The 20,795-nt window shown below is 37.0% G+C and overlaps 1 protein-coding gene across 1 annotated transcript in view; it reads left to right on the forward strand.

Moving 5' to 3' along the window:
* UBR1 (ubiquitin protein ligase E3 component n-recognin 1) overlaps window positions 1-20,795 on the forward strand; it is a 205,747-nt gene that overhangs the window by 83,756 nt on the left and 101,196 nt on the right. Inside the window, exons 7-17 of the mRNA XM_006831726.1 lie at window positions 1,754-1,816; window positions 2,508-2,631; window positions 3,803-3,910; window positions 4,744-4,832; window positions 7,106-7,204; window positions 8,196-8,353; window positions 13,736-13,835; window positions 14,408-14,536; window positions 18,528-18,708; window positions 20,305-20,366; window positions 20,644-20,754. Coding sequence (XP_006831789.1) covers window positions 1,754-1,816; window positions 2,508-2,631; window positions 3,803-3,910; window positions 4,744-4,832; window positions 7,106-7,204; window positions 8,196-8,353; window positions 13,736-13,835; window positions 14,408-14,536; window positions 18,528-18,708; window positions 20,305-20,366; window positions 20,644-20,754 — 1,224 coding nt within the window. The remainder of the gene's footprint in view (window positions 1-1,753; window positions 1,817-2,507; window positions 2,632-3,802; window positions 3,911-4,743; window positions 4,833-7,105; window positions 7,205-8,195; window positions 8,354-13,735; window positions 13,836-14,407; window positions 14,537-18,527; window positions 18,709-20,304; window positions 20,367-20,643; window positions 20,755-20,795) is intronic.

Below are 20,795 nucleotides of genomic sequence, written 5' to 3' on the forward strand. Positions count from 1 at the left end.
CCCAACGAGATGGATCAGCCAGGTGGCATCATTGATGGCATCAAGTGTGGCGGCGGTAGTGAGGTTGGCCCAGGATCAGACATTGTTTCGTTCTGTGCATGGGATTGCTATGAGTCGGTTCCGACTCGATGGCACCTGACAACAATAATAATCTCTTTGTGTGATGATTTAATTGTCATGTAAACATGGTCATATGTATGTATAGAATAGATTGGATGTTTAAAAATGAAATATAAAATCCTCTAAAATTGAAAACAACAACAATAAAAAAATACAGTATTTGCAGTGAATAATTTGTTGGTCTTAAAAAAATTCTGTCATAATACCTCTAGGGTCATTTCTGTCATCAAGGTCCTATTTTCTACTATCAATCCTTCTCCTTTGTTTCCAACTTTTGTACCCAATCACCAGTAATTATCAATGCATCTTAAAAATTGCATATAATTATCAATGCACCTTGATTACATGTTTGATCATTTTCAGATTGCTGAAGTCTTAATCTTTAGCCTTAGTGGTGTTTATGTAAATTTGAATAGTAGTTGCATTAACTGATCATTCTTAAAGATGTGTGTATATTATCCTATCACTGACAATGTTGTTATTCAGGATTGATCTTGAAATGTTATATCTTGACCACGAATGCAAGGCCATTCCTCTTCAAGTTGCCATTCTTGCATAGTAGAACATATGATTGCCAAATTTAAAATGTCTAATATCAGTCTGTTTCAGTTCACTAATGCCTAAGATATTGATCTTTATGCATTCCATTTCATTTTTGACAACTTGCAATTTAAAAAAATTCATACTTTATACATAATATGTTCTGATTATTAAGGATGTTTACAGCTATATCTTCTCATTTTGAGTTGTACCTCATCAGCAAATAAAGGTTCCAAAAGCTGTACTCCATCCTTGTCATTAAGGTCAATCTACTTGGAGTAGGCAGCTCTTCCCCCTAATCATATTTTGAGTGCCTTCCAATCAGAGGAACTCATCTTCTGGCAGTATATCAGACAGTGTTTCACTGGAATTTATAAGATTTTCAGTGGCCTTTTATTTTTTTTAAGGAAATAGATTGCTAAGTCCTTCTTTCTAGTTTGTCTTAGTCTGGAAACTCTACTGAAACCTGTCCCTCATATATGATCATTCTGGTATTTGAAATAATCATGGCATAGCTTCCAGCATCACAGCAACATACAAGCCACGACAGTATGGCAAATGAGTGGTATATGGCACACATAAAAAATGATAGTATTTTTACAGTTGCATAGAAATGTGATCCTCCAGCAAATCCTACTTAGACTGCCTGGCTGCCTCCAGGACTTTTAGAATTAATTCCCCAACCATATTTGTAAGCCAGTTGTGGACCACAAGTATGTTATGTTACCTGAGACTTCCGAGTTCAATTATTAAAAAGTATACAAAGCACAAAGTAGGAGTTTAGAAAACCTTAATTATTGTTATGTTATAAATAGAACACATAATAAATAAGGAACTGGCATTCTTGGCAGACTAGACACTTAATAGAAATACTATAGAAACTCTCTACTAGAGGTATTGGAAGTTTTGGTGCTTTATAAAGATGTTAGTTATTACATCTAATATTTTAGGTCTCATCCCATTTTGCCACTTTTAGGTGGTCCACAAGCTATAAATTGAGAACTCATTATGTTTTTGTGCTGCATATGTACAACTACAATCTATATTAAATGGATGTCATTCTACCTAATTCTCTTTTTTTTTCTGTAATTAGGGTCGTCGGGCTGTTAAAGCAGGTGCTTATGCTGCTTGCCAGGAAGCAAAAGAAGACATAAAGGTAACCCCCTGAATTAGGGAGCGAAAAAAGAATTTCAAGGCAAATGGCACATCACAACATCCCAAATGGATAGACACTTGGAGCTTAATTAAAACTAGTTAACATATGTATGCTTATATATGTGGAATCCTGGTATGGCACTGCATAAGTACCGGACTGCTAACTGTAAGGTCAGCAGTTTAAACCCACCAGCCACTCTTTGGAAACCCTGTTCAGTGTTGCTATGAATTGGAATTGACTTGAGGCACTTAACAACATACACACACACAAAACCGACGGCACTTAACAACATACACACACACACAAATATATATATATATAATATATATATTTCTCGAGCCCTTTTGTGGCACTATAAGATAAGCACTGGACTTCTAATGGCAAGGTCAGCAGTTCAAACCCACCAGCTGCTCCTTGGAAACCCTGTGGTGGTGATGGTGGTAGTAGTGTACCATTGAATCGGTTCTGACCCATAGTCACCCTATATAGGGTTTACGGGGCTGTAAATCTTCATGGGGGCAGAAATCCTCATCTTTCTCCCAAGGATCGGCTGGTAGATTCGAACTGCTGATCTTGTCCAAACCACTATGCTTCCAGGGTTCATTTGGAAACCCTGTACAGGCTAACTATGAGTGAGAGCTGACTCAATAGCACTTAATAACAATAACATACATATTTCTTTCATTTATAGAGTCATTCGGAAAATGTCTCTCAACATCCACTTCATGTAGAAGTATTACATTCTGAGGTTATGGCTCATCAGAAATTTGCTTTGCGTCTTGGCTCCTGGATGAACAAAATTATGAGCTATTCAAGTAAGCATATACCCATTTTTTTTTTTCCCCCCCTTGGTTGCCTTATCCAGTGTTTTTACTGGTGTTTTTTCATCACCACCAATTTAAAATGTCACTGAGTATAAAATAAGAGGAAGACTCATTAGCAATCTGTGGTATGCCAATGATACAGCCATCTTGCTGAAAGCAAAGAGGATTTAAAATACTTACTGATGAAGATCAAAGACCACAGCCTTCAGTATGGTTTGCATCTCAATATAGAGAAAACAGAAATCCTCGCCACTGGACCATTAAACAGCATGCATATAAATGGAGTTGTCAAAGACTTCATTTTGCTCAGATCAACTAGCAACACTCATGGAAGCAGCAGTCAAAAAATCAAATGACATATTACATTAGGCAGATCTGCTGCACACTCTTTAAAGTGTCGAAGAGCAAAGGTGTCAGTTTGAAGACTAAGGAATGCCTAATCCAAGCCATGGTATTTTCAGTAACGTCATATGCATATGAAAGTTGGACAGTGAATAAGGAAGAATGTAGAAGAATTTTGATACATTTGAGTTATGGTGTTGGAGGAGAATATTGTACATACTACAGCCTACCAAAAGAACAATCAGATCTGTGTTAGAAGTACAGCCAGAATGTTCCTGGGAAGTCAGGATGGCCAGACTTTATCTCTGATACTTTGGACATATTGTCAGGCAGGACCAGTCTCTAGAGAAGGATATTATGTTTGGTAAAAATGGATGGTCAAAGAAAAAGAGGAAGACCCCCAACAAGATGGATTAGCACAGTGGCAGCAGCAGTGGGCTCACGTGTTGCAATGATTGTGAGGTTGGCCCAGGCCCAGGCAGTGTTTTGTTCTGTTGTGCATAGGGTCGCTATTGGTCAGTAACAACTAAGTGACACCTAACAACAACAGCAGTTTAAAATGTCTGAGTATAAAAAAAATTAATTTATTTTTTGTTAGACATTTTGATTAATTTTCAGGATTACGTTTCAAATGCTGTAAATAATATTTTTTATTGGTTCTTAGTCCTTTAAAACAAAGAAAGTGTCTTTGTATTGACAGAAGTATTCCTGACATCAAGTATGGTAGTATAATGTTAGTTTTTTCATAGTTTATCAAAGGAAACCTACTTTGAGGGAAAATGCTATAAGAATCAAAATTATGGGACTTCTTTGTTTGTAGGTGACTTTAGACAAATCTTTTGCCAAGCATGCCTTAGAGAAGAACCTGACTCTGAGAATCCCTGTCTCATAAGCAGGTTAATGCTGTGGGATGCAAAGCTTTATAAAGGTAGGTGAAGATATGCTTGTAACTTATAGTAGAGCTATAATCTCTTTTGTATCCTGGTTATTAAATCAGTGATTTTGTTAGATATTATAAAGTTTGTCAATCAATATGTAGTCTTCTGGGTTAAAACCAAGGGCTATATTGCCTTTTAATTTAAGGTCATGTAGTCACTGTTCTATAGGATAAGCACAGACTACTAATCTCAGAGTCAGTGGTTCAAACCCCTCAACTGTTCTCAGAAATCCTATACAGACAGAACCAACCTGACAGCATTTAACAACAACAGTCAGGGTCAGTAAAAATAGTATGTGTTTATATTCATGTTTATTATTGTAAGTGCCATCGAGCTGATTTGGACTCACAGTGACCCTGTACAGGGTTTCCGAAGACCCTCTGGTGGGTTTGAACTGATGACCTTGTTAGCATTCCAGTGCTTATCCTACAGCACCATACCATGACTGTATATTCATGCAATAATGCTGTTATAAAAATTGTGTTTATTTTCAGTTTGTAAATCTAAATGAATAAAAAGCAAAAGGTAAAAGGAAGACTAACAGATGGAGAAGGAAGAGTTGTTTTGAGGGAAATAAAGTGAAAAGGAATGGAGAAAGGTTGGGAGAGGATAAAATGTGGGAGGGATGCAAAAAAGAGAAAAAGTAATGTATGTATTTTAAATCCTAGCTACAAAATATTAATGCAGTAAATTATATATATTTGAGTCTATAAGGTCTGTTAGTGTATGAGAAATGTTTCTATAATATTTTGCCACTTCTAATAGCTGAAATGTTCTTTTTGTCTTGATGATATACCTCACCTCCCCCAAAAATGACTGATAGGTGCCCGTAAGATCCTTCACGAGTTGATCTTCAGCAGTTTTTTTATGGAGATGGAATACAAAAAGCTCTTTGCTATGGAATTTGTGAAGGTAATTACTCTTTGTATATAAATGTTGTTGTTGTTGTGGCAGTGTGCCATTGAGTTGGTTCCAGCCCATAGCGACCCTATATAGGGTTTACGAGGTTATACATCTTTATGAAAGTAGAAAGTCTCATCTTTCTCCAACATTTTATATATATATGTTGTTGTTGAGTGCCATTGAGTCGGTTCTGATCCATAACAACCCTGTATAGGGTTTCTGAGGAGCAACTGGTGAGCTTGAACCGCTGACCTTGCAGTTCAAATGACTTTGCAATTATATATATTTATGTGTGTGTGTGTGTATGTGTTTTTATATATAAATAGATGTCAATAAGTAGGATTAGGAGGCAGATTTTTTGTAAATGAAATAATAAAAACAATTATTATGAATCAAGATTGAATTTGTTTCTTAAAAGTTTATTTATGTGAATAATTGCTGTGAATAAAGGACTGACTGTGAGGGTTGGAAATGTAAAGGTAGATGTTTTGTTGCAAAAAGGAAGGGAGTGATTCAATTTACAGTCCAGTAGCAGAGGTCCCTGGGGCCATCAAGGGAGAAGAGCGGAGTGCGAGACCCTACCCAGAGAAACAGTGACGCCAGAGATAGAGACAGAGACAATGACAAGAAGAGCTGGAGCAGCTGGAGACTCTAGACCCAGAAAGGGAGAGGGACTGTGTACTGATGACCAAGGAGCAGGCTTGCAGGGTATACCCTTTGGTTATTTGATGATGCTTGGAGGGGATTGTAATCATGGCAATGAAATGATATACGATAGGATGAATATAAAGCTAATGTTCTCCCATGTAAACTATCATATAATTCACACAAAAAAAACTTTTAAAAAAAAGTTTATTTATGATTTGTTTCTCAGAAGTTTATTAATTGGTAGTATGGAGACTAACCTAAAAAAAACAAACCCACAGATAACAATGTAGAACAGAAGATATTTAGAAAACAACCTATTATTTGCCTGGCCTGGGCAAAGGAGTTTATCACATTCATACATGCATTTATCCCTTTTAATCATTTTATCTGTTAGTAAAATTATATTGAGTTAGAAGTGACTAGTTGAAAAGCATTGCAAGGAAGAGAAAAAGATGTTCAAGTTAGAGGTAGGTAGGAACTAAGTGAGCAAGAGTTGTACTTACCTGTTAAGGCTAAAACTTAAAGGTAATACTTGAGAAGCTTCTTTGTTGTTTTACTGACCTATTGTATATCCCTTACATTGTTGTATCTTTTTATCTGTTTCCGAAGTTAGCTTGCAAGCTTACATAAGACCAGGACTCCCTTAAAGGTAGCCAGTAAATATTTGTTGGCTTCTGATTTTGAGTTGAAAGCAGTTCCTTAAGACTTAAGACAGGGCCAGAGACAGGACCTAGAATGGGATTGAAAGCAGGGAATGATTGTGGTAGACAAATGATACCGTGGGATAAGATAACCATATTCCCTGGATTTTGTAAGTATGTTGCTAAAAACAGCTAAAAGATTTAATGTTTGTTTGATCTTTAAAAAGTAGTCGCAGAGATGTTACCTGTATTCTTTTAAAACTCTTTAGGGATAGAATGTTGATTATATCTGTGATCTGAAATAAAAATTCTTTTTCTTATATAGGACAGCTAATCTCCCTACTTTGATGCTCTTTTGTTGTAAAAAGTGATGCTCACTTTTTAAATTTTGTAGGAATTCTGTAAGGCTAAATTTATAGGTCAATTATCTAACACTGTGCTTATACATAATTGATGCTTTATAAACATGGCTGTATGTATTACTGTTTTTGTTCTGACCCTGTAGCAGGGCTGATTCTGACTGTTATGGATCAGTATAGCTAAGAAGTTATTTGTAGCCAGTATTCATTTTTTGCCTGGATTGGGACTGATGATTTTGTTTTCTAGATCATATCAGCTGCTAAATAATTTGAACATAGCCCACGCCCTCTATACCATTGGTGTAGAATATACTAAAGATTGCTTATGTCTTACAATATTGCACCATTGCACTCCTCTGTAAGTTTTACCTATGTGGTGTTTGTTTTGATTTTTTTTTTGCACTGTTTACTTCCAACTCTATTGGTTTGAGTGACTGAATTCATACTTGCTCTTTTGTTTGTTAATCTTCTTCTGATTGCTTGGAATATGTTTTGTTGACTGATGATGCCTTAACAAATAAGAATTTTATTCTCATCTTACAGATGGAAACAAATTTACAGCTGTTGCTGGAATTGTGATTGTTAAAGATTTTAGTAGTGATTTTTGAAATTTTATTCTTATTATGTCTTTCAGTATTATAAACAGTTGCAGAAAGACTATATTAGTGATGATCATGACAGAAGTATCTCAGTAACTGCACTCTCAGTGCAGATGTTTACTGTCCCTACTCTGGTAAGTAATGATGACTTCTTTGCAATTTTTCTAAAAATGCTTTTATGGACATTTTGGTTAATTGTTCCTTTTAAAGGGCTAGAAGAAAGGATAGGGGAGAAAAGTGGGGTTGGGGTAAATGGGCAGGGGATGAGGAAAGCAAGAATAGATAGAGATGTGTGGTACAAGTCATGTGTCTCCTACTTTTTTATTGCTTTTTAAGAAATTAATTTAGTGTTCAATCAGATTAAAACTACATCAGGATCACTAAGTTGATCAAATTCCAATTGGACAATTGAATAATACTACATTGTGGTACCCATGAAGTGGATGACGTGTGGATTAGGTGTGGCAGCGTTACCTATGTCCATCTTTCATGATACCCTACAGATAAGGTCCAGAGCTGGTGTCTGGGTTTCTAGGGTATTTAAGGAACACGGCGTCTCCTGCCAAAATAATTTTTTACCATCCTTTTGATCTTTAGTTATCGTTTAGGGATAAATCAGAAAAAGATACAAGTAAGAAGGGAAAGGAAAAGGTTATGACTGTCATGATACTGCATATGCCTGGAAGAAAAATTAAAATTCTGTTTGTACTTTGTCTTTCTCTGTTTCTTATGGATATTTTGATTAACTGTTCTTTTAAAGGGCTGGAGAAAGGATAGGGGAGAGACGTGGGGTTGAGTAAACAGGAGTGGGGGATAAGGAAAGCAAGAATAGAGATGTGGTACAAGTTATGTGTCTCCTACGTTTTTATTGTGTGATTACTGATGGTAAACACTTAGGTAGATAATGGGCTTGGGATGTCCACACAGATATTTTCTAGTTACTGAGTAGTAGGGATTTGCACTTTTAGAAAATAACTTCAGTAATTGTTCTTCTGTGAAACAAAGAACTGTTTGGTACCCAAAGAACGTTAAAAATCACTTTCTGACTAACCAAATGAAAACATAAAGTAAGTCCATATTATGATGAGTCAATGCTAAAGACAATATTCTTGAAATATTTTGCAGGCTCGACATCTTATTGAAGAGCAGAATGTTATTTCTGTCATTACTGAAACCCTCCTTGAAGTTTTACCTGAGTATTTGGACAGAAACAATAAATTCAACTTCCAGGGTTATAGCCAGGACAAATTGCAAAGAGTATATGCAGTAATATGTGACCTAAAGTAAGTTGCCCAAGTCAAAAGGTGAGGGTGCCTATAAAACACAGTATGCTTATTTGTTTGTCTTACAAATAAATCTTCGATTGTTTTGATTATTTAGGATTCTGTTTATAATGATGGCAAATACAAAGAACCACTCCTGCCTCATGTCAATATATGTCTTAAGTGGAAGCTTCTTTTTGATTTGTGAAACCATATTAATATAGAGGGTCATTGAGGAGGGCCTATGTGTCACAGAAACTACCATAACATGGGGTTGCCAAATCTTTTATTCATGCTAAAGGACATATTGTCAGGAGAGACCGGTCGCTGGAGAAGGATATCATGTTTGGTAAGGTGGAGGGTCAGAGAAAAAGAGGAAGACCCCCAACGAGATGGATTGGCCAAGTGGCAGCATCAGTGGACTCAACTGTGGCAACAATAGTGAGGTTGGCCCGGGATTGGGCAGTGTCTCAGTCTAGCTGTGCATAAGGTCACTATGACTCGATACTTACTCGATGGCACCTAACAACAACAAAGAACTTTAGTTATGTCTCTCTTCTATAGTTTTCTTTGTGCATAGTTTCATATGAACGTACTGATGTGAATTTATTTTTATCACCTTCTTCATAATACACTGTTGTTGTCAGTTGTCATCAAGTCAGTACCAACTGATGGCGAACCAAGTGTGCATAATAGAACTACTCCATAGGATTTGCAAGGCTCCGACCGCTAAGAAACACATCAGCAGGGCTGTCTTTTGATGCACCTCTGGATGGCTTCAAACTGCTGATCTTTTGGCTAGGAGTCAAATGATTAACATTTTGTGCCACTTAGAGACAACTTTTCGTAAATATAAAAATGTGTTATTGATGTTCGTCAAAAGTTTCTTCATTAGGTTTGGTTTCTGTTTTTTTTTTTTAACTTTTTATTGTGACTAGAGTGAAGATTTACAAACATGATCATCAGTTTTTGCATTCAGAAAATCATGCACTTTGTTTCATCTCAATGATTATGGTTCCCTCCACGTAGCAAGAGTTAATCCCACTTCCTCCCTCTGGTTCCTTTTCTATTCTATCACCTTCCCACACCTTCTCAGCTTTGTCCTTAGATAAATGTTGTCCTTTTGATTTTGAATGATTGACCATTCCGTACAGAGCATACCTTACTAGTGCCATTGTGGGTTAATGCACTGGACTGCAAAATTGGTTTGAACTGCAAGGTAGGTAGTTCAAGCTCACCCATGTAGGGTTACGATGGGTCAGAACCGATTTGATGGCACTTAACAACAGCAACAACAGCGTATACTTATCTACTGCTTGACTGAAATTTGGGTCACATGGGTGAGTTCCTTTCCAGACCTGTAAGATGGCTGATGGTTATAATCTCAGATTCCTCCAGTCTCTTTCTGACCAGTAAATGCAGTCTTTTTTTTAATAATTTTGAGTTTTATTCCACCTTTTCTCCCACTTTGTCTGAGACCTTCTAATGTGATCCCTTTCAAAGCAGTTGATAGTGGTAGCTAGGCACCTTCCAGTTCTTCTGGTCTTAAAGTCATGGAGACTGATGTTCACATGTTTCATTAGTCTATTGGATTCATTACTGACTAATTACTTCAAAGCATCTTCATTTCTCATCATTCTTCTTTCTTCTGCGCTTGGAGAGACCAATAGTTTTATCTTAGATGACTGCTCATGAGCTTCTAAGATCCCATATGCTACTCAGAAAAGTAGGATTTAGAACATTGCCTTTGAGGACTCTGTTATGCCAGTTGACCATGGTGCCCCTTGAGACTATGGTCTTGAGCTCCCAGGCCGAGCAAATCATTGCCTTAAGATGTTTGATAATGTCGTAAGAAGTTTTCTTCATTTTGCCCCCTTGTAATGAGCAAATAATCCGAGAAGCTGGGTTCTATGAAGGAAAACATGGCATCAAGATTGGAGGAAGACTCATTAACAACCTGCAATATGCAGATGATACAGCCTTGCTTGCTGAAAGTGAAGAGGACTTAAAACATTTACTGGTGAAGATCAAAGGCCATAGCCTTGGTGTGGATTACATCTCAATGTAAAGAAAACAAAAATCTTCACCTCTGGACCAATAAACAACATTCTTATCAACAGAGAAAAGATAGAAGTTGTCAAGGACTTCATTCTTCTTGGATCAACTATCAACATTCGCCGAAGCAGCAGTCAAGAGATCAGACGACGTATTTCAAGAAAGTGAGGCAGCACAGGAGGCACTCACTCATCTCTGCCAAGATATGTGGAAGACAACTATCTGGCCAACTGATTGGAAAAGGTCTGTATTTGTGCCTATTCCAAAGAGAGGTGACCGAACAGAATGCGGAAATCATCTGACAATTGCTTTGATAACCCATGTGAGTAAAGTTTTGCTGAAAGTAATACAGAAACAGCTACAATCATTCATTGACAGAGAACTTCCAGAGGGTCAAGCTGGATTCAGAAGAGGCCGTGGAATGAGAGATATCATTGCTGATGTCCAATGGATCTTGGCCGAAAGCAGAGAATATCAGAAAGATGTTTACCTATGCTTTATTGACTACACAAAGGCTTTCGTTTGTGTGGCTCATGACAAGCTATGAACAACATTGTGAAGTATGAGTATTCCAGAACACTTAATTGTGCTCATGAGGAATCCGTACCTGGACCAAGAGGCAGGTGTTCAAACAGAACATGGGAACACTGAATGGTTTAAAATTAAGAAAGGTGTGCGACAAGATTGTATTCTTTCACCATACTTACTCAACCAGTGTGCTGAGCAAATAATCCGAGAAGCTGGGTTACATGAAGAAAAATGTGGCATCAGGATTGGAGGAGGACTCATTAGCAACCTGCGATATGCAGATGATACAACCTTGCTTGCTGAAAGTGAAGAGGACTTAAAATATTTACTGTTGAAGATTAATGAGCACAGCCTTTGGTATGGATTACATCTCAATGTAAAAAAAAAAAAAAGTCCACACCATAGGACCAATAAAACCACATTCTTATCAACGAAGAAAAGATTGAAGTTCTCAAGGACTTCATTCTTTTTGGATCAACTATCAATGCTCACGGAAACAGCAATCAAGAAATCCAACAATGTACAGCATTAGGCAAATCTGCTGCACAAGACCTTTCTAAAGTGTTGAATACCAAAGATGTCAGCTTGAAGACTAATGTGCGCCTGACTCAAGCCATAGTATTTTCAATAACCTCATATGCATGCGAAAGCTGGACAGTGAATAAGGAAGACTGTAGAAGAATTGATGCTTTTGAGTTATGGTGCTGGAGGAGAATATTAAAAGTACCATGGGCTGCCAAAAGAACCAATAGATCCATGTTGGAAGAAGTGCAGCGAGAGTGCTCCTTGGAGGCCAAGATGCCAAACTTCATCTCTCATACTTTGGACATATTGTCAGGAGGGAGCAGTCACTGGAGAAGGATATCATGTTTGGTAAGATGGAGGGTCAGAGAAAAAGCTGGACTGACCAAGTGGCAGCATTGATGGACGTGGCAACAGTAGTGAGGTTGGCCCAGGATCAGGCAGTGTTTCCTTCTGCTGTGCATAGGGTCACTATGAGTCAGTAACAACTCAATGGCCTAACAACAACAAGAACAAGTGATAAGGGGAAGGGAAATCTTACATATTTTGAGCACCTGTTCAGCAGATACTGTGTTATTATCATCATGTGTTTTTTTAATTCACTCTCATAAGGGCTCTGTGAAATTTACTTTTAACTGATATGCCAAAGAGTTTTTATTTATTTAACCTTATTTTATTTTTGCAGTATTCTCATAACTTGATACTGTTTTGATTTGTAGACTATTTGCTTAAGGTCACAAAGCTTCTAAGTGGCAGAATTGGTATTTAAACTTAGCAATATTTATCAATAAAATTCATTTTCTTATCAATATGTCATATTCTTCTTGTTAAGTGCCACCCACTCGGTTCTGACCCATAGTGGCCCTTTATAGAGTTTCTGAGGAGCAGCTGATGAGTTTCAATTGCTGACCTTGCAGTTCAAAATGACTGTAGTCCAGCACATTAACCCACAGCCCCATACCAGGACTCCATATATCATGTAGTCTCACAGAAGGTATAAACAACAAAACCTGCTCTGAAAGCCCGACTAAAGCACCAAGGAGATATATCTTTGGTGTCACAAATTTAGCCTCATTTTATCTATCTCTCATTGTAGAAATTCTGCAGTTGTATCTCATTCTTTTCCAACATACTTATTCATTCAGTACTTTTTCCTGAAACCCTGATTGTACCCTTACAAATTAGAAACAATCATAAATAGGTGATGTCTTTCAATTGTTTCCATAATAAAGTCTGAATTCTCCTAGAATTTTAACTCTCCTTACTCTGTGTTCTCTAGGTTACCTAACTAACTCAACATGAAATAAGTTTTGTTTGCTCTTTTTAGCTTGCCTCAGAAAACTTTCATTCTCTCAAAGCAGTGCATTCCAACTTTAGGTGTTCCTTTAAGACTATAGGAAAGGTCCTTATTTATACTGAATTTCTGTCTTTATGTAATTTTCATTCTCTGGTTGTAGCTCTTCCTTTGTCTGTTTAGAACACTTCAATTCCCATTTACTTGAAGTATTTAAAGAAGTCTTGGCAGTTATATCTGCACCTGACTCAAGCCGTGGTATTTTCAGTTACCGCATATGCTTGTGAAAGTTGGACAGTTAATAAGGAAGACTGATGGTACAATGATTAATATTCTTTTCCAACACCATTTTGAATTATGGCATTGGAGAAGAATATTAAAAGTACCATGGATTTCCACAACTAACAAATCTGTGTTGGAAGACATATACAGCCAGAATGCTCCTTTAGAAATCAAGATTGTAAGACTTCATCTCTCATACTTCGAACAGTTATCAGGAGGGACTAATCACTGGAGAAGGACTTTAAGTTTGGTAAAGTGGAAGATCAGTGAAAAAGAGGAAGACCCCCAACAATTGGTACAGTAGCAGCTGCAATGCACTCAAGCATGAGAATAATTTTAAGGATGGCACAGGACCAGGCATTATTTCCCTACCTTGTGCATAGAGTCACTATGAGTCGGAACTGACTTGACAGCACTTAACAACAACAGTTAGCCATGGCAGAAAAGGGCAGTTATAGGTTGGCTAATTAGACTAACGTACAGAGCTACAAGTAGCGAGAAGCCAGGCTTTATGTTAACAGCTGCGTCATGTAGAACATTCATGTTTTGCTGGTTGAATTTAAAATTTAGCAGAATAATTCTAACCCTATTCAGAGCTAGTTACAGTAAAAAGTTAAAATCCATAATTTTAAGGAATCAGCGTTTTGTATAGTCCTGAGAATCTTAAAGTAATCTCAAAATAGGGAAATTAAATATTTCTTTGTCTCTTGAAATAATAATAGGTATATCCTGATCAGCAAACCCACAGTATGGACAGAAAGATTAAGAATACAGTTCCTTGATGGCTTTCGATCATTTTTGAAGATTCTTACCTGTATGCAGGTATGATAGTTTCTCTGTACATTAGTAACAGAAACTCATTTAAACAAGTTTAACCTTGTTTTCATGTTTTGCAAATTGTGTTTTTTCCTGTTTATCTTTTTTTTTTTAATAGCAATTTAGCGACCACTATAATACATCACATTAGAAAGAGTATCTAGCAAAGAAGTAAGATTTAAACACAGCCTTTCTTATCATGCCTTAATAGATCTTCCTGTGTATTTTATAGTTTACTACTGCTACTACTAATGCTTATGGAGTCCTTATCATGTGATAAATACTGTAGTAAACTCTTTACCTGCATTATCACTTTTTAGTCTCAGCAATCTTATAAGCTAATTACTATTATTATTGGTATTTCATATAAAAGGGAATTAAACTTAAAAATAATCTGTAGAGCCATATAGCTAGAAAGTGAAAGCTGGGAATTGAACTCAAGATTTTGACCTAGTATAATGAGCGTCTGTAATGTTACTCACATTTGAATATGAATCCTGGTAATTTTATGTTTTCCCTGTAGAGGAACAAAGAAAAAGGGCCTATATGGGTTTATGTTGACCAGTCTTTTCTTGCAGGGGATGGAAGAAATCAGAAGACAGGTTGGGCAACACATTGAAGTAGATCCTGATTGGGAAGCTGCCATTGCTATACAAATGCAATTGAAGAATATTTTACTCATGTTCCAAGAGTGGTGTGCTTGTGATGTAAGTAGAATTTGTTTACCAAATCCGGAAAAATCGTCAGTGCCTTTTTAAGTGCTCTAGATAAGTGCTGGTCTGTCCACCGCAAGGTTAGTGGTTCAGACCCACCAGCCTCTCCTCAAAACCCTATACAGGATCACTATGTCTCAGTGGCACTTAACAACAATAGGAGTTTTTAAATTCCTTGATAGAAAGTTTAATTTTTAAATAGTATCTTACATATTTGGATTTGTCAAATTTAGGAGGAAAAACCAGTCTTTTATACTTTGATGAGTAAATATGCTTGATGATAGTTTTATCTTTGGGACTAACAATAAACAAAAAAATCCATTGCCATCAAGTTGGTTACAGCTCATAGTGACCCTATTGTTGTTGTTAAGTACCGTGGAGTTGGTTCTGACTGATAGTGACCCTGCACAGGATTTTCGAGGCTGTAAATCTTTATAGGAGCAGAACGCCTCATCTTTCTCTTGTGGAACCTCTGGTAGTTTCGAACTGCTGACCTTGAAGTTGGCAGCCCGAGTCATAACCACTACGCTACCAGAGCTCCTAGTGACCCTATAGGGCAGACTAAAACGGTTCCTTAAGTTTACAAGAGTGTACTCTTTATGGGAGCAAACTTCTACATCTTTCTTCTGAGGAATGCCTAATGGATTCATACCACAAATCTTTCAGTTAGCAGGCAAGCACTTTAACCATTGTGCCTCCAGGGCTTCTGGAAACAGCAATAAGCCAGAAAAACCATACTCACTGCCTTTGAGTCAATTCCAACTCATATCAATCCCATATTTTTGAGGCTCTAAATCTTTACAAGGAGCTCTGGTAGCATAGTGGTTATGAATCAGGCTGCAAACCTTAAGGTCATCAATTTGAAACTACCAGCCGCTCCACGGGAGAAAGATGAGGCTTTCTGTTCCTGTAAAGATTTACAGCCTCAGAAACCTGTACAGGGTCACTGTATATCAGAACCGACTCGATGGCACTTAACAATAACAACAACAACAACACATCTTTACAAGAACTGAAAGCATCATCATTTTCTAGTAGAATGGCTAGTGGGTTTGAACTGCCAACCTTGCTGTTAGGAGTTCATTGTGTATCCTGCAGCACCCCCAGATATCCTTGGGAATAGAAATGTTGTTATTAAGTGCACTTGAGTCCATTCCAACTCATAGTGACCCGGTATAGGCTTTCCAAGGAGCAGCTGGTGAGTTTGAACTGCCAGACAATGTTGTTGTCGTTAAGTGCTATTCATCAAGTCGGGGTTTCCAGGATTTCTGGTGTGGCTCTGTAGGATCAGCACTGGCCTCTGAACCACACAGCAGTTCAAACTCACCAGTTGCTCCTCAGAAGCCCTATACAGGGTCACTATGGGTCAGAACTGACTTGACGGCACTTAACAATAACATAGGATTTCCGAGGAGCAGCTGGTAAGTTTGAACTGCCAACCTTGCAGTTCACACCAACCTTGAGGGCCAGTGCATTACCCTACAGAGCCACACCAGGACAATATTGTTATGTGCCATTGAGTTGGGTCCAACACATAGAAGCCCCATATTGGGTTTCCGAGGAGCAGCTGGTGAGTTTGAACCACCAACCCTGTGGTTCAAACCAACCTTATGGTCAAGTGCTTATCCTACAGCACCTTACCAGGGCAATGGTGGTGGTGGTAGTTATGTGTTGTGGAGTTGGTTCTGACTTATAGTAACCTTATAGTAACTTATAGTAACCCTGTTTCCAAGGCTGTAAGTCTTTATGGGAGCAGAAAGCCTTATCTTTCTCCCATGTAACAGCTAACCTTGAGATCAGTAAGACACTTCTGCTTAGATCTTACAGTAACCAGTACTCTTCCAGAGCTCCTACACCAGGACAATGTTGTTGTTGTTAAGTGCCGTCGAGTTGTTTCTGACCCATAGTGACCCTGTATAGGGTTTTCAAGGAGCAGCTGGTGAGCTTGAACCACTAACCTTGCATTCAAACCACTTTGCAATCTGGCACATTAACCTACAGCACCACACCAGGACAATAGCAGAGTTTAAATATGTGTATGTGTATATCCGTGGAAATAAATATTAATAATCTGATAATTGGGACCATATATATATAGACTTTTAAATATTCTAAGGATCTTTATTCAGTTAAGAATTTTGTCATGTGTTAAGCAACTTAGAAAATTAATTTCAAAATACAGAATTAAGTTATTTCCTTAAGCAACAATTTTCTACCATAATCCTCTTTAAATAGACAATCCTACTCCAGATTTCCTTTAGCACATACTGTTGAGCACCTTAATATCTTAATCTTGAAATTTTCCTCCTCTGATTTTTACAAATTTGCATTGTCTTAGTAACTTATACTATTAATTATTCTAGTGATTGCTTTTTACTCAGTTCCTCTGCTTGCTAAGTGAGAACATTTAATATTGTCTTTCTTATGGATCTTTTATTTTTACCACTTCCATTAAAACCTCATAGGGATAACTTTCACACACTATACTTTGGCTTCCATTTGTGTGTAAGACACTTCTGCTTAGATCTTACAGTAATATTTCAACCTTTGTCTTTTCCTTTTATATCCAGTATGTATTTTCATTCATGCACTACTTACTATTCATACTTTCATTCATACAGCAAACCTTGGAGCCACAGTGTTCTGTATGGTAAATGTTAATGTTTTGAAGGGTGACAAATAAGACTGGAAATACTAGGTTAAATAAAATGAAATAGAATTTTTTTAGCCTCTGGTTTCTCAAACTCTTTTAATTAGTCATTATGCTAATTTCTAAGACGGGTGCTCCCCAAATTTATTTGACCATGCAGTACGTTTTTCTTATAAAGTTATAATAAAGAGCACTGTCTTAAACAGTGACCATTGACTCTTCTTTCTCCCTGCCATACTCACATAGATTTGATTCTTGTATTCCAAATTTATTTTATAATCATAACTGACTTTCTATTGGTTCATTCTTTTCTGTCTCCTGACTGCCCCCACCTAGCTCAGACTTATATACCCTTGCATGTAGATTTTGTTAATAGTGTTCCTACTAGTCTTCTTATCTCTTAACTCTCTCCAGTCTGTCATCTTCAATGACCTATTAATTTTTCTTAAAGCAGTACATTGGCTACATTACTACCCTCAGAAACTGTCCGAGTATTCATATGCTGATAACAAGACTGCTTCCAATTTAATTGCTAAGTCCTGGTGTGGTGCCACAGGATAATGCACTGAACCGAGAGATTGGTTTGAACTGCAAGGTCGATAATTCAAACTTCACCAGCCACCTCTCAGAAACCCTATGCAGAGTCACTATGAGTTGGAATCAAATCGATAGCACATAACAACAACAACACAACAACCCTACCCCTAACAACCACTGGTGGTGCAATGGTTAAGCACTGCTAACTGAAAGGTCAGTGGTTTGAGCCCACCACTAGCTCTGCAGGAGAAATGACCTGGCGATCTGTTCTCATAATGATTACAGCCTAGGAAACACTGTGGGGGGCAGTTCTACTTTGCCTTTTAGGGTCACTATAAATTGAAATCCACTCAACAGCACATAGCCACAACAACAATTCTACCCATAAGTTTTTGATATGTCTGCCTGAACAGGAATTATATTTTCTCTATTTATATCTGTTTATTCTCCATCTCTGCTTTGAATGATACCTTCTCCCTGCCTTTTCCCTGTACTTAAACTCTTAAGTATTCTTTTAGGCCCCACTCAAAAGCTATTTTTATAATACTGTCTTCCCAATGATTTGTGATTCCTTTCATTGCCCTCTTTGAGTAACTAGTTTGTACCATTTACATGGTACTTAAAATATTCTTGATTGTGTGTGTGTTTTACAGTTCCTACCTCATTTGCAGACCCTATAGAGGTAGCCTTAGTAATACATAGAACAGTTTTTTGTTCATATTTAGTAAATATTTATTGAATGATACATGCTGAAGTAGGCACCTTATTGACTTATTTGCATTGTCCTTTTCTTTTTAGGAAGAACTCTTACTAGTGGCTTATAAAGAATGTCACAAAGCTGTGATGCGGTGCAGTACAAATTTCATATCTAGTTGCAAGGCAGTAGTACAATTGTGCGGTCATACTTTGAGAACTAAATCCTACAGAGTATCTGAGGATCTTGTAAGCATACATCTACCACTCTCCAGGACTCTTGCTGGTAAATGTTTGGTTTTGCATGATTTTATTAGCTTTATTTTCTAGATATTCAAAGTAGTAGAATATTCTGTTTTTATTCCCTGCCCAGTATATGTACAGATTCTCAGATACTGTAACTAAGAGTTATTGCTGTCATGTCACTGCCCTTCAAGTTGTTGTTCCCGGAACATCAGTCTAGAGATGTTTGTTTACTTGGGCCTTGTGTTATAACTGGATCATCTAGGGAATCCTTATAGTTTACACGTAAAGGACTAACTTGGTAATTTATCTCTGCTAGAGTTTAACCCTCCTGTCTGCCAGATTTCACCTACTGTATTATCTGTGTCAGTGTTCCACCACTAGCAGAAAACAAAATGGTTAATTTTTTAAAACTATTCTTTGATTTGCATTTCCTTTTAAATCAGACCTTCATCTATCAGATTTTTTTAAGCAACTTGATACAAGTATAATTTGTTTTTGTTAAGTGCTGTTGAGTCAATTCCAACTCAGTGACCCTGTATCACATTTCTCAGGAGCAGCTGGTAGGTTTGAACCACTGACCTTTCAGTTAGCAGTCCAGTGCTTAACTTATTGTACCACACCAGAAAGTATAATAATTTATATATACTAAAATGAACCTATTTTAAATGTATGTAGTTCATTGAGTACTGACAAACATATACACTCATGTAATCTGACATCTCCCTTTCAAAATATTAAACAGTTCCATCATTATAAAATGCTGTTTATTCCCCTTTTCAACCAACCCTGCTCCTCATTACCTGCTGTAGAACTTTATGTACCACAAGAGGGGACTTCAAAAATTTTGTGGAAAAATGAAACTAAAAAATAATGGGATCTTTCCCACAAACCTTTTGAAGCTCATTTGAACTTCAAGGTCTATGGTTTAGGCTCACCAGCTGCTCCTTGGAAACCCTATACAGGGTCACAATGGGTCAGAATCGACTCAACAGCACTTCACAACAACAACATACATACATAAATGCATAAAACCATGCTGTATATAAACTTAATGTGTCTAGCTTCTTTTGCTCAGCATACTTTTAATTCATTTGTTAATGTAAATCAGTAGTTTATTCTTTTTTTGTGTATCAGTAGTAATCTATACAAATAGACCATAATTTCTTTTTCCATTACCTATCAATCGATACCCACTTGAATTGTATCTAATTTTTTGTTACTGTGAATAGGCTGATACTAATATTCACGAATCAGTCTTTTTTGTACACATATGGTGTCACTTCTCTTGGGTAAATACAAGGGAGAGGAAAGGCCAAATCATATCATAAATAGATGTTTACCTTTTAAAGAAACTACCAAACGGTTTTCCAAAATGATTTTACATTCCTACTACCAGTATATGAAAATTCCAGTTACTTCATATTCTGATCATTATTAGTGTCAAGTACTATATGATTTTACTTATCATTTGCATCCTCTTGATTGATAGAGATTTCAAAAACAGAAGTCAGAAAGGTATTCTAGGATGTCACTTCTAAGCTCAGTAAACATACATTTAAATTAAGCATGAGTTAACTTGGAAACAAATTGACTAGCTTTAATTACTCTTTTGCTTTTCTCCTTCTTTAATCTTTAGGTCTTCATGTGCGTTTAAGCAGGTTAGGTGCAGTTTCAAGACTTCATGAATTTGTGCCTTTTGTAAGTGACTATATTAAGTGTTGCTTGCTTCTCTTCTAATTCTAGACACTTCTTGGTTGATGGTTGGGAAGGAAAATAATAATTGAAACCTAACTGAATAATTCCCATTATTAATTTTGTATCTGTATATAGTACATCAAAATCACAGGAACTTTGAAGTCATCTAGTTTAAGCCCTATCATTATTCACATGAAATACCTGAGGAATATGTAGTACTATAAGTTTGAGATACATCCTAGCCCTGTTAAAAATAATGAAATTGACCTCACTCTTTCAGGAGGATTTTCAAGTAGAGGTCCTAGTGGAATATCCTTTACGCTGTCTGGTATTGGTTGCCCAGGTTGTTGCTGAGATGTGGCGAAGAAATGGGCTTTCTCTTATTAGCCAGGTATGGCAAGGTATATTATATTTATAAATGTACTTATTACC

This window comes from Chrysochloris asiatica, unplaced genomic scaffold, assembly GCF_000296735.1.
Source record: "Chrysochloris asiatica unplaced genomic scaffold, ChrAsi1.0 scaffold00004, whole genome shotgun sequence".
Classification (NCBI taxonomy): domain Eukaryota; kingdom Metazoa; phylum Chordata; class Mammalia; order Afrosoricida; family Chrysochloridae; genus Chrysochloris; species Chrysochloris asiatica.